We start from the raw sequence: 14,268 nt of genomic DNA on the forward strand, positions 1-14,268 counted from the left end.
CACAGAGGCGGGAGAGGAGTGAGTGTGTGTCCAGCTTTAGCAGGAGCAGGATGGTGGGAACTTCCCTCCCTCCTTCCCTTCCCCCCCAGTGCAGGAATGTAAAATCAGTGTCAGAAGGCTGGGAAAGTCGGCTTCGGATTTTTGTGGACTCCTTGCAAATCAGAGGAACTGCCTGGCTCAAATCTGCATTTAGAGCCGAGAGAAGAGGATTTCCTGCTATTTAGTTGCTTGAGGAAGGAAAGGATTTACCTCTCCGCTGCAACAAGACTTAATTTTTCTCCTCTTTAATAAGAATATCGCAGCGTAGGGCAGCAGTAGTAGACCTGTGAAAGTAATCACTCCTCTCCCCCCTCTTCCTTCGCCCCCTCTGTGCCATGATGCAGCTCCCCCCAGCCCGAGCATCCTCCCACCCCAGCCCTGGCCGTGGCTTGGCGTCCTCCGTGCTGAAAGAGAGAGTTGTGGAGGGGGCGGCTGCTGCTCCAGCGTCACTCCCTGGGCCGGCCGCCTCGCTCGGCCCGCCATCTGGATCCAGTTAGCTCTCTCGGCAGTAGGGCTGAGTCTCATTTCCTCCAACCAGTAATGTTATATAGGCAGTGATCCTGTTCTGCCCTAACATAATTGAAAATTATGTGTATTGTAGACTCGCAGCGCTGAAATGTAGACTCGTAAAAATCTGTGGCTCAGGTAGCCTGTGGAGATTGAATTTGGCACACAATGAAGCTTTTATGTAAAGTAAGAATTATAAGCCACCACATCAATATTGTGTTACAGGCATGACAATTCTTGGATGAGGAGGCCTTGAGTCAGGCTCGTCACCTTAAACAATGCTAATATTTCATACTTTATCAACGGGGCTGGCGTTTTGACGCCAGCAAATTGGACTTCTTTTCTTTAGCAAGCATCCTGCTGTTGAAGCTGTGGGTTCGTTAGCTTGACACAGGCACTGGCTGCGGGCTCTGGCCCTCTGTCTGATGGACAGAACATCTCGCCCTTGGCGGGACTGGGATGCTGCTCAGGATTCTGGCCACTTGGTAGAGCTTGTGGAAGTTGCTTTATTGAGCCTTGTGGGATTCTGCTTTCCATGGGGACTGTTTATTTTATTTTTTTCCCCCCACTGGTGGAAATGGAAGCTGTCCATGTGTGTGCTTGTGTGCAAGACTGAGCCCTCTGGGTTTGGACTGTTCCTGCTGGGCTCCACATTCATATCCAAGAGGAGGAGCAGCTTTGACTGCGTTTTAGCCTTTGTACTGTAAGAATTCTTGGATCCACTTTGGCAGGGGTGGGTAAGAGAAGGACTTTACTGAGAGTCCAGACTGAGGGTTTTAAAGGCAGAAAAGCAAAGTAGCAGTAAGACCTTCTGAAACTTTTCATCTTGCACTTAGGCTGCTCAGCCTGGTGTGGGAGCACCAGTGCTGGAAGTACTGGCGCTTGTCAGATCAAGGTGGAACAACCATACCTATACCTTCTTGCTCTGTTTCTTCTAAGGGTGTGTATTGCTAGTGAAGACCAGCAGGACTGACAGTCCTGAAGGCTTTGTAATCCCTGGATGTGGTCTGATGTGAGCTTGCTCACGCTGCTGCGTCAGTGCCTCAGTCTTGGAAAAGCCCACGTGTTTCTTGGCCTGTCTTTTAGGACAGCTACTGACCTGAGCTCCTTCATGGGTTGTCATGGATGTAGGAATATTCCAGGGTTGCTCATGACCACAGAGTGGTCATGGAACATTGTGGGGTAGTTGGTTTATTTTGGTGGGTAATGGCTTCATGGCCATTTCCTGAAGTGCCACCAGTTGAGCTGGCAGGTTCTTGTAAGTGCTTTAGCTGTGGTGGTAGTAACTTCTTACTCTCCTAAATGGTTGTGGAGTTTGAAATAGAGTTGTGTACCATGAGGCACACATCCTGGAAGGAAGTTTTCCTTGGAAGAAGGGAAAAATACTTCAATAGCTGGCTGGAAAACCTGAGGAAGCTGGTAGTAGCTGTGACCCATCATGACCCTTTCTGCAAGTTCATATGCCCCTTTAGGTGGTGTTAAAATCACTGCCTGAGACAACTGATGGACTTCTAAAAATGTAGCAGTTGACTTGTTTAATAGTGCCATCTGCAAATCTGAAATGTATCAGATTTCCCCTCAAGTTAAGAAGCCCTCAGTTGGCTTAGGTTTTGGGTTAATTTTCTCTGCACTTGGGTTGCATTTTTAAGCACTTTTTTTGAAACCACAAAGGGTTAGAAAGTTACTTTAACATCATCTCAACTTTAAAATTTATGTTGTGGTCACCTACATTGAAGAGCAGGGATTTGATACAAGCGATCAAATATCTGGAGGCTTACAATTGAGTCATAAGAATTAGAAATGTCGCTTACAGGAGACTAGTTCTGATTTGTTTGGGTTTTAGTTCTTGTTTTTAAGAAGTGCTGAAACATTCTAGTCCACATTGCACAAATCCCAAATGTGAAGATGAATAAAAACAAGACTTCTTGGAACTTCAGGAACTTGTATGGGGCACAAATCCAGAGTATGGGGTTTGTTTATTTGCATTCCAATAGCTCAGAAATCTCAGGCCCTCCAAGCGATGGGAATTGGTAATGCATCCTCCCGCCGACTGCTGCTTCTGGTCACCTCCGTGCCCAGGGTCTTGCAGCAAACAGGCCTTGCATGCTAGCAAATGTTTTGCATACGTGAGCAAATGTGATAGTGATGTGCTGAAAGCATGGAACCAGATCTGCTTCCTTCCTTCATGGAGATTTAGATACAGCTTCCTTTGTTCGCCTGGGGTGCTGGGGGTTGTTTCTGTGTGGTTCTCCTTCAAGATTACTCTTAAAAACAAAACAAAACACCATGGAATGGGTAAACAACTGTTTCTCTTAGGTGTTTTCTAGGAATAGATGTGTTAGGTCAACTGGAGTCTAGTGCTATGTAGGATCTTTTGCAGTGGCCTGATCTATTCGTACAGCTGCTTTTCTTAGTTGTGGGAGAGGATTCAAAGTAAGTGGCAGTATACATATCTTCCACCACAATACAGAGCTTTTAGAGATCACCTATTAACCAGTATGCCTAATTGGCACAGTGCAGCACCATGCAGAGAGAAAAGGTTGGGCTGAAATTATGTTTAGATGTACTGTGCAGAGGAGTATTTGGACTAACTGATTTCTCTGTGGGGCTGCTTTTGGTCAGAATCAAGTGCTTCTGATGCAGCAATCTGGGTACCAGCTCAAGACTTCAACTATTTGGTGGAAGCCTTGAGCTCTGCTGTGTAATCTGGCTGGGGTGCAATGGATCCTCTGGTGGGTTTAGCAGAGGATGTGCATGACCAAAGCTGAAGTTTTAGTCGATACTTGATGCTGGTTAAATCCGTGGGAATGTTCTGCTTCTTCTTGAAATGTGGTTAAACTGTGGTTCAGCCCATGTGCCGATGACAGTGACATAAAGAAGTAGTGGCTGTCCCCAAGCGCCTGGCCAGCACAGCTGAGCCTGAGTGCACCAGGCTCTGCTCTGGCTTGGACATCGTCAACAGGAGAGCTTATTAAGTTTGGTCTTGTAATTGAATAAGTTACACTGTGCATGTCCCTTGAGGGTTGTTTGACAGTAGGTTTCCTCCTGGTGATAGTGAGCAAGAAGCAAATAATCCATGGTGGCTTCTAGAAATGGTGAAAAGTAGAGAAAATACATTCTAAGACTCAGCATTACTGAGTCTTTCTGGGGTAGACCTCTGCCTTTAGGGCTTATACAGCGCTGGGAAGCTGGAGGAGTTGACATGATGTGTTTGTTGAAAGAATGACAGGTGACCTATTAAATGATGAGATCATTTTCTTAACCCATGATACCTTTTTTCACTCTTCTGAGACTGATAATCCACCTTCCCCTCCCTTGTCCCATCCTCTCCATGGTTTTAGTATTTGATTTCTGTGTGGGTTTTATCGTTGTTCTAGATATGCTACGATTAAAAAAATCAATGTAATACCATCTTTGCAATCTATTTTATTTTCTTATTCTTGAACTGTAATGTGGTGGTATGAAATTGCTAAGTGTTCTGCACAGACTTTGTCTCCACAAACATGCAAAGTCGTCTTAATTTTTGTTTCAGTTCCTTGCATGAGTTTTAATTTATATATTTTTACCCATGTTATCTGAGATTTGTTATTTTTTTTGCCTTTCTTTTTTGAACTCATTTTTCTTTCCCCATTTTTGTTTCCTCCATCCAGTATCTGCAGATGAAATGGCCACTGCTTGATGTTCAGGCAGGGAGCCTTCAGAGTAGACAAGCCCTCAAGGATGCTAGGTCTCCATCTCCAGCACATATTGTTGTAAGTAAACACAGAAAGATGTTGTTCCTTTGTTGTTATTTTTTTAAGGCATTTGATGGTAATGGCATTGGTTGTCATCAATTTTATTTTACATAAAGCAAAAGAGAAGTATTTCGAAACAAATAAAAATCCTAACGAGCCCATGTTAAAAAGAGGGGGAATACATTTGCTATTGCTGGGATGTTTATGAAATTATCATTCATGTGCCTGGTAGGAGGGAACAGAGTTGAAAATACTTTTAATTTGCACACCGCACAATTACTTAGCGGCAATGAAGTCCAATCAGGCTGGTTTACACATCTGACAATGTTGAACTGAAGAGAATGAAAGGATGCTTTTGGAAAGCATTAAAAACATAAAAACCCAGCCTGTTCTGTGTCCTTTACTAAAGAAATCTTGAATGATAGTTGGAGAGTTTGTCAGTATTTTACCTGGCTCAACAGAGCCAAGCTCAATAGAGTACATGTCCCTTCGTGTTGTGATGACTTCTCATTTAGTATAAAAAGTGTTATCAAACGTTTACTACTTACCTGCAAAATATAAAACTTTCTTTATAAGCTAAAAATAGCTTTTCTAATTAACTTCCCAGTTAAATTTCCTTGCTTCTATTGTAAAAGCAATGTTGAGTTTGAAATGTTCCATACAAATTTGCATGAGAGGGATTTGGGGTTTCATTTTACTTTCTAGAATAGCATCCATAGAGGTCTAAAAAGAAACTGTTTATTTCTGTGGTGTTATGCATTGGCCCATCCTCTCCCATAGCCACTGTCAATGCCATCTAATGTTACAGAGCATCTTAGCTCTGAGTGTTCATCTAGGAAACTTATCTCTGGAGAAGATGACATGGAGTGAGTTGGAATATTTTTCTGAAATGTTTTGTCATCAAGTTTTACTTTTTTTTTTAAAAAAACCCCTCTTTTTTATAACTAATGGCTGACAAGGTGAATCCCAGGGAAAGAAACATTGCTCGTTCTTTATCTTTTGTTATGCTATCTAAAGCTGACATAGCTGGTAGATCATCTAAGGTGCACATGGGTTTTGTTAGAAATCTAAAATCACGCTAAACATTTTTGAGGAGCTTCTTATTATATTGTTGTCTGTTTAACTTGAGATTTCATCCCTTTGCTGTGTCTTAGTTTTTTATTTAAAAAGAAAAAAGCGTTCCTGTCTTTTAGTCTGTAGCTTCTAAACCATCCCTCAGTACAGCAGAGAGCGATGGGGACAGGGCTCGTATTTGCTTAGTCGATATCTAGCCCTGGTCGCTTTACTTTTTCAGAACGACTTTGCTTTCCCCCCTGTCCACTTGCGCTGCCACTGGAGGAAGAGATCAGAGAAAAAATATTTGGCTGGTTATTTAGAAACCTACAGCCATCAAAACCTGCTGTCTTCTTATTCTTAATAAGAAATGAACCTAAGTAACTTCCATGTTTTAATGCATGTTTAACGGCTGTGCCGGAGGACCGGCGGGGGGCACGGGAGCAGTGCGGGGCTGCAGGAGGTGGTGGTGAAGGGAGCAGCAGGTTCCTCCTGGCTGGCTGCAGCCTGGGAGGACAGGTGGAGCGTGGTGGGATCACCTGTGCTGAGCATCCCCTGTTCCCAGATCCTCCCAGCGTGCAGGACAGCGAGCGCTTGGCTTTAAAAGCCAAAGCAGCTTGTTGTGCCGGGGGGCTGGTTGGGGTCCCGGCCCTTTCCAGCCCCTCCACCCGGGTGTGGGCGAGGTGGAGGCAAGTGGACAACACAAAAAAAAAAAAGGGATCAAAAATCCCGATCATTTTGGAAAATGAAGAGAAACCTGTTTCCAGGGAGGCTGAGGTTGATCTGCCTTGCATTTTGACCATTTATGGGGTTCTTATGGGTCTCTTTAAAAGCTGTTTCCCTCTGCTATTCAATAAAAAGCATATTTACCATAGCAACCACTTAGGCCGTGAGGAACATATACTACCTCTGAGATGGAGGCCACCTTCCAAAAGAGCCACAGCTGGCATTTGTAATGTGATCTTTTGTGCTACTTACAATGTTGGAGGGAGAGGAGAAGGGGGGAGTGAGGGGGAGTAGTGGGGTTTTTGGAGGAGGGGGGTTCTGCAAGGTTTCATGTTTATTTCTAGCAGTAAACTGTTTTGTCTTATTCTGTTAAAATAAATAAATAAGGGGCAGCTTTTTTTCTACACTTTTTCCTGGCATCCGCCCCAGGTCACATTCATTCTGTGGAGTAAAAATGGTCTTATTTTTGGTAAATAACGTTAGAGCGGGTAGAGACATTTGGGGGAGATGAAGTGGCTGCAGATGCCTGTTGGCCTGGGATGTGTCGGGCTCCTCTGGTGTCCCCGCTGTGCCTGCCCATAGCACCTGGGACCTGGCCGCTCCTGCATAAGGCTCTACACCTGCTTCTGCATTCGCAAAAACGCGATTAATTTCTTTATGGAACAATAAGGGGTGTTTCATGGACACGCTGATGTTTCCATGCAAGCGTAATGTGTAACGTATTGGGATAGAAACTGGTTCTCCACCCACGTTGCTGTATCTCATCTACCCACCAAAAGTACCCATGCCAGTTTTTCATCTTGAAATCAGTTCTACTGCCCTGAAGATCTATGGGAAAATGCTAACTCCTGCAAATCGTTTCTTATCTTTCCCCTCTCTCTGAAATCAGGATTTGAGGCTAATCTTTATAGCTGGTTTGCAGAGAGAGGAGAGTGGGGGGTGGGAAATTTTTTCCCCCCTTCTTTTCCTTTTTTCTTTTTCCTTCCTTTTTTCTTTATTACTGTTCTTGCTTCTCAGTGCTTGGCTGTGAGTACCGCGAGCTGTGTGTCAGGGCTGCAGCCTTTACGCCCGGCTCCAGTGAAACTCCCCTTGGCTTCAGTGTGGGTTTTAATGGCTCAGGGCTGCAGAACATGGCTGTCTGTAATGTCTTAAGTAAAGTCTGTACTATTTGTCAGCCGTCCTCCTTTCAGATTTGTTTAAGGACATTGAGTTAAGACTACAAAAATTGAAGCAAAAGACCAGCATGAATAATTTGACTGGATTGCCCCCAGTGCTGAGGGCTGGGTTAATACTGCTTTTCATGGTGCTCGAGAGAGTCTCTGAGGCCCATAATGAGAAACAGAATATTAAACTGAAATTATGTTCAGCATGTCTTGAGGAAGGTACAGCATGAGGCTCCATTTAAGACCAGTGCATTTGTTTGCATTTAGGTGCTTCACTTGTCTTGTAACCCTCTTGCATCTTGCTCTGGCACAGTCATGCTGCTTATCTGTGTCCAAAGGTGAAAGAAAACTGGGGGAAAAATTGTTTTAATAGTACGCTATTAAGCTTGCTAGGTCAAAATTTTGAATTCAGCTTGCGGATAGTACTATTATGAGGCTGGGATATTTTTTTAAGGGTTTTAATGGTTATTTCTCTTATTTTCTGACCTGTGATTTCACTGAAGGTATTAAGACTTTGTAAAACAGTTTTAGCGGGAAGTTTTTTGGGTTGTAAAGCAGACCCTAGCTGGGTGCCTTGCCACGCTCCTGTAAGCGGGCAGGGTGCTGTTTGTCCTGAAATCACACCTGGTCTGCCTCACACGTGTGCACCGGCATAGTGATGAGACCTGGGTGCCCCAGGGTGGGATTCTCACATAGAAATGTTCTGGTGGTGTGGACAGGCAAGTGAAAATGAGCGTGGTATGTCTGTGCAAGGGTCTCCCAAACCTGCTCACTACAGAAAACAAGCTCCTTTCAAACTGTTTTTATCTATGCATGCATTCCTACAACCTTAAGGAGAACACCAGTGCTGTTCTTCCATATTCTCTGCAAAGTGAATTCTCTGACTCAACCATACTCAGTTTTGGGCAGGATTATGAGTGAAGGACCAGTCCTCTGTTCCTACCTCCTACAGACACTTGCTTTTAGCTTCCTTTGTACCAGGCAAAAACGTTCTGAACCCAAAATGGTGGTGGTTTTGTACGATATGTTTCTTACAAAACAGTTTAAGGTTTAAAAAATTCCTGCATATTCTTCTGCAGGGAGACTTTTTGAAGTAAATATAAATGTTACTTTGCAGGAGGACTATTTGACCTGGGTTTTCTAATATGTAATGAACACAGCCATAAAGTAGACTGAATCCCTAAAACAAAGAATCACTGTGCGGTAGTGTATCTATTTTTTTTTAAGGAGGTAAAAATGTGTTTTCAAAACAATATGACAAGCAAAACTGAAGACAAGCCCATCTGAAATGTGCTCACTGTTCTCAGCCTCTTTCCTTGCGTGGACAGTGGGTGTTTGGGATCGCCGGGCAGTTTGGAGGGGTCAGGAGTTTTTTGCCAGAGCGGCTGGAATTGAAGCTGCACAGTCTGCCCTGCCTGATCCCTAATTTCTGTCAGTCTCATGTGGTTTACACTTTGAAGGAAAAGACAAATATGAAATAAAAGACAAATACCTACAAGTAACCACAAGATCTATCATGCCTAGATTGAAACGTCCACCCCCATTATCCCTTCAAACCAGCAGTGGGGTGAATCCAGACCTGTGCACAATCCTGAGCCATCTGGAAGCTTCATCTTGCAACTTCCACTCGCAGTGCCCCAAGAGGGCTTTTAAAAGCTCTTGCTTTGTTTGTATTTAATATTTTGTTGTAGAGAGGCTGTTCTTCCTCTGCAGTAACCTCTTGAGATGTTCTTGGATTTCAGGCCATGTGTGCCTGTGATGGGACACCCTTTTCCCTGGAGGTGTGCAGGGCCATCCTCTGAGTACACAAGCTATGTTGAGTGTTGCAGCAAACACAGTGATGTTGTGGAGAGAAGGAGCTGGGCATCATTCATGTCAGTACTTGGTGTCGTTAGAGGAACTTGGGAGGAGGTGAGGGCTGTGTCTGAGCTGTGCTGGTACCCCAGCAGTCCCTGATGACAGGCAGGTCCCACCGTGGTGCATGGACCCAGCACACAGAGCCTTGAGACTCACGCTGCAGAAATATCCCTGCAGACTTAATTGGAAAGCTCCTGGAATGACTCTTTGCTTTTTAACTGCTCTATAGTTTATTTGGCTAATTGCTCTGGCAGTTGCAAAGAAAACAAAATGTTTCATTAATGCATGCCCAAAAGTGTGCAGATATCCTGTCCTGAATTTTCAGAGATGCATGGAATTAAGCCACAGAACAAATTAAGCTTGATGAGAATTTTGCGGCTAAATCTTTCACTAGTAATGCCTTTTGTTTTTTCATTGGGAAGGGTTGTGTTTAAAAAAAATCTGTGTTCAAACCTGAATGTATAGGGCTAAGTATAGAATTCACCTACTGGCAACCCAGTAAAATTATTTTGGGTGGATTCCTACAAAACACACACATTGTATTCAGTACCCACTAAATATGAATGGGAAACCTAGTGCTTGGTTTGTGTAGAGCACAGAAGAATTGTGGGCTCCTAAAAAGTAATTCTCTTGGTAATTTGACTGCTTCATGCTGTCGTGTTTACTCTGTGGCACAATGTCTGTACTCTACAGACCTTAATTAGGTACCGGAGGTAAACCCTCTGCTTTAACGTCGAGACTGGGAAAATGTGCAGGCTTGTACCTCTTACCGTGAAGTGAGCAGGAATTTAATGCTTCTGCAAACATCGGTCGGCACTAAAGCACCTTCAGAAGACATCTTGGGGCTGGATTGGCAGCTGGGATGAATTGTCACGCTTGGTTGTAGTCAGGAGATCTGCGAGCAGCTCCAAGAACTCTGAAGTATTTGGATGTTGGGATATTTCAGCTGTGAATAAATGCTGTAAAATGTATAGTACTGCCAACCTCAATTGTTCTAGGATCATGAGTCAGGCCTCAAAAGATCATGAGGATTGGTAGGGGGTTTTTTGGTGTTGTTTTTTATTTGTTTTCTGTTTCTTAAATAATACATTTTGTATTCCCTTTATTTGTTCTCTGCTTCCTGAGCCTGCAGGGTATACTCCGCTCATTCTCAAACTTTTCTCTACAGCAGTTCAGGAGCTTGCTGTGTGCTGGAAGCGGAGGCTGAGCTTCTTCCCTAAACACTTGACTTCAAGGCTACCATGCTTTAATAAAAATAGACTGGCTATCAAATTGTAGGAGCTGGCAACCCTAAGCAGCTGAGCAGGGGTGTTACGATATGCTCGTCACAGTCTGTTGAGCATCCTTTTCTTGTGAATCACCTGGCTGGATTTTGGGAGAACCTGGTCCTTGGTGCCTGTGAGGACTCTGGTTCATGGGTGCTGGGGTGGCTGAGCTTGAGATGGCTGTGGTGCTCCCACCTTACTGGACACAGCTCAGCAGGTCCTTCTGAAGCTGCAGGTTTATAACCCAGGATATTGTGGTGAACCAGCATCAGCTTTGATTTCCTGGAGGGGCTGTGTTGCAGCTCTTGCTCTTGAGCTGGAGCCATAAGATTTGGCATTTTGGCGTCTTGTGGCACACCAAATATATCTGGTGTTTATCTGACACATTCGAGTATTGAAACTCTCTGGGTGAGGGGGAAACAAGGCAAAAACTTGCTCATCAGAAATCCTTAAGTAAGATGCAACTATGGTGCCTTCAGCTTGGTTGTGAGCTCATCTGCTGCAGGCTTCACTCTTGTTGTGTCTTTCGTTTATAGAATACCCACCATGTCCCAAATGCAAAGCAAATATGACTCCCTAAATTCTGGCCCTTTCTGACTAGCTCCTTTAGGATACAGTAAACCTGCAGAGAACAATATTTCAAGGTAGAAACCTACACTGGGAAGGTGGTTTAGAAGAGCATTTTAGCACAGAGGAGGCCAAGCTGTGTTTTAGATTCAGCCACATGGCAGTTTGCATTATGCTGGAGCATGCATTTAAAATTAACTTGTAGGGACTTGCGTGGGCCTAAAATTAAATATCAGCAAACCGTCAGCTCTCCTGCAGAAAAGGGAGAGGAACGGAGAGCGTGCGGACGGTCCGTCCCCGAAGCCCGGGGTGTGCAGGAGGACGGCAGCAGCAGCCGTGCGCCGCGGCTCGGTCTCGGCAGCTGGCAAGGAGCTGTGGCAGCGCCGGGTGATGCTGGAGAGCCAGATGGGTGAGCCTGTCAGATCAAAGATGACGGGTACCGAGGGTGGCAGACTTGGCAGGGCCGCTCGCTGCAGGTCCTCCTCCCTGCGCACCGTGACTGCGGCTGAAGTTTGTGGCTGCGTTCAATCTGGAGCTTAGAGAAGCGGGTATTGAATAATGCAGCCTGGTGTGGAGCTAGAGCCCATGCCGACTGGAGCAGGAGCAGCCATCGTGTGCAGAGCAGAGATTTCCTGGGTATGATATGGCCGCGTCACTGTTTTTATCCCCGAATTTCTAGAACTGCAGTCTTCCCTTTCCAGTACAGTTCTGGGCTTGTTGATGCAGAGTGGAAAAGCCCAAATATGTAGTTGAAGTAGCTGTCTCAGAATAACTATTCCTCATTATCTCTCCATGCGGCCACTCTTATTCAGCAGTAAGAGGTCCTTTGTGCAGTTTAGCTTAATCCGCTTTGGAAACGGATTAAGCTAAATCTCACAAAGAAACTCTTAGTGCTGAGTAACAGTGTCCACACAGAGAGATAATTCGAAATAGTTGTTCTGCATTTTTCAATTCACAGTCGAGCCCTTGCACAAAAACTTCACGGTGCAGATGAGCCCACTTGAATAGGAACCCCCTATTTTCTGTCTAAACAAGGTCTGTGTATTGTGTCCAGGTGCTGTAGTAAAGAAAACAGTGAGTGCTTATCATTAGGAGGAAAGGAAGGAAGCTGGCATTGCTGGGCTTGGGACCATTTGTTTGCCAAATTGCTCAGGCCCAGGATTATTGCAGTGTTCATCAATTCGTGCAGTCTGGGATTAGATTATTCATGGGATACTTTACTTTTTGGACTGTACACTTCTGTACTCTCTTCTACAGAAGAAACTGGAGCTGTTCAGTAAGCCACCGCATAAAGAAAAGGAAGAATGCTTTCTCCTTTGTCCTGTGCAGACCTATTTGGCAAGAGGCAGACCTATTTTAGAAAGCCTTTGGAGAGTGAGAGATGTTGCAAATAACAAGGGGTGATGCTGTCGTAAAAGAATCTCCCTCCCCTAACCTGTCCCCAGGCGATGTTCTGTACCTTATTTCACAAAATTAAGCTAGAAGGTTTTGTCAGGCGACTATGGTTTGGAATATGCAGTGGGCTGGTAGCAGGGGTCTGGCTCCAGGGAACCTTGTCTTGAAGCTTCACTTGTACCTGACAGGGCAAAAATCATTCAGCGCTTTCCTGTGATGGGGAAGCATTGCTCATTCCTCTGTTTTACCAGTGCAAACAGAAAGATGTTAAGTAACTTTCCCAAGTTGATTTTGAAAAACTGATGATTTCCACATCTGCATTTTAGAGCCACGTGAAAAGACCTGCAGCCCCACAGGAAAGAAAACAAAAAAGAAACTGAAGCAGGTTTTGAAATCTAAGCTTAAAAATCCTAACATATATCAGACCTTAGAAGAAAGTTATTTTTGGTGCTATTTGTGTGCTCTCAATATCCTCTGTGTCTGTGAATGCTTATGTCAGATGTACCTTACGTCTTACCTCTCAGAATTAGGAAGTTTGGGGGAGCTGAACCAGTCCTTCTCCCCCAGCAAGCTGTAGCTCTGCAGCCAGGCCCACCTGTGTGGGAAAGATTTTATTTATATATATATGTATATAAATATATAATGAGGGATGGCCTGGTAGGAGGTCCTGGGTATGCATGGTTTGAGCCTGTATGTGTGTGTATACAAGAGGCAGGCTGCTTTCTGACGAGCCCCTCTGATAGAATTAAGACAAAACCAAATCATTGGTGTGTTTTGGTTGGTAGGTTTTTTTGCAGCCCTACCTCTCTACCCTCTCCTTGGTGTGAATTAAGGATCTGATAGTGCCCCCGGGCCCTGCAGTGCTAGCCTGCAGAAAGAGGTGGGTCTGTGCTGGTTTCCTAGGAGAGGCGACCAGTTCTTTAACACGCATTTTTTCCTGTTGGCAGGACTCAAAGACTTCTCTACTACTATTACTGTGGAAACTAGCTTCCCCTTCCTTTGTACTTTCTAGGCCTTGATTCAAGAAATCATTAAACGTGAGCTGATGTCCATCCGTGTTCAGGACAGCACTTAAGTGCGTGCTCGAAGTATTGTCTTGCATAGTGATGCTTTTCTGAGTTGCGGTGCTGGAAATGAGCCATTATTTGAAATAAAACCTCTTCCTGAGAGAGGGTTGTGGCTTCTACCTGTCCCCCAGTTAGCAAGTACTGGGAAAGGAAAGGGAGGCAGAGAAGGAATAGGGTGTCCTGAGCTCCTCTCCCCGAAGCTTGTCCTTGTGCTGACATATTTCTTCCCAGGGCTAAGGCTGTAGGAGGAGGTGACACACTGAGTAAGGGTTTTGGTCTCTTCTTGCTCATCTGCTCACTGGGAAATGCACAAAATCTCTGTGGTCTCCTCCTGTGGTTGGGGGGATACTGTTTGGAAGAGGGAAGACAAAACAGCAATATTTTGCCCTGTTGTATGCCTACAGGGCTCCGCAGAGCCAGCGTTACATGTTAGGGGGCTGTGACTGCCCTGTAGTGAGGAAATGGTGATGGAGGAAAAAAGAGAGAAGGGACCTGAACACCTCCAGACATTTTTAGTTTGCATTTACAGCCCTGAACGCCTCTCCTGCTAAGCAGCTGCATGGTAGCGGTATCATTAGGAAACCCCAAATGGCTGCAGTGCACAGAGATGTCCCTGGCGGCAGAACTTCTGTTGCTGCACATTGGGCATGTCTACATGGTTAATTAATATGAAGCAAGCAAGGGTTTGAATTGCTAAAGCCGTAGCTGCTCCACGTTGACTCCCCATCTCGATGCTTTTCAGGAGGGAAGTCCTTTACTGGACATGAAGCAACCTGCTCTCATTAAAGGGCTGTGATGGCCAGGACAGCTTGCCTTGGGATAAGCTCTGGTGTGAATCTGAGGCATGCCGGTTGCTCCACAATTGCTGCCCGAGGGGGTAAACCTGAGGTAGCAG

The 14,268-nt window shown here is 44.9% G+C and overlaps 1 protein-coding gene across 12 annotated transcripts in view; it reads left to right on the forward strand.

Annotated features, from left to right (window-relative positions):
- Positions 1-14,268, forward strand: part of TCF7L2 (transcription factor 7 like 2) — a 177,607-nt gene that overhangs the window by 58,364 nt on the left and 104,975 nt on the right. For all 12 annotated transcript variants that reach the window (XM_080348021.1, XM_080348026.1, XM_080348032.1 and 9 more), the window contains one exon: positions 4,197-4,298. In XM_080348021.1, coding sequence (XP_080204147.1) covers positions 4,197-4,298 — 102 coding nt within the window. The remainder of the gene's footprint in view (positions 1-4,196; positions 4,299-14,268) is intronic.

The sequence above is a fragment of the Nesoenas mayeri genome (genome assembly GCF_963082525.1).
Source record: "Nesoenas mayeri genome assembly, chromosome: 7".
Lineage (NCBI taxonomy): Eukaryota > Metazoa > Chordata > Aves > Columbiformes > Columbidae > Nesoenas > Nesoenas mayeri.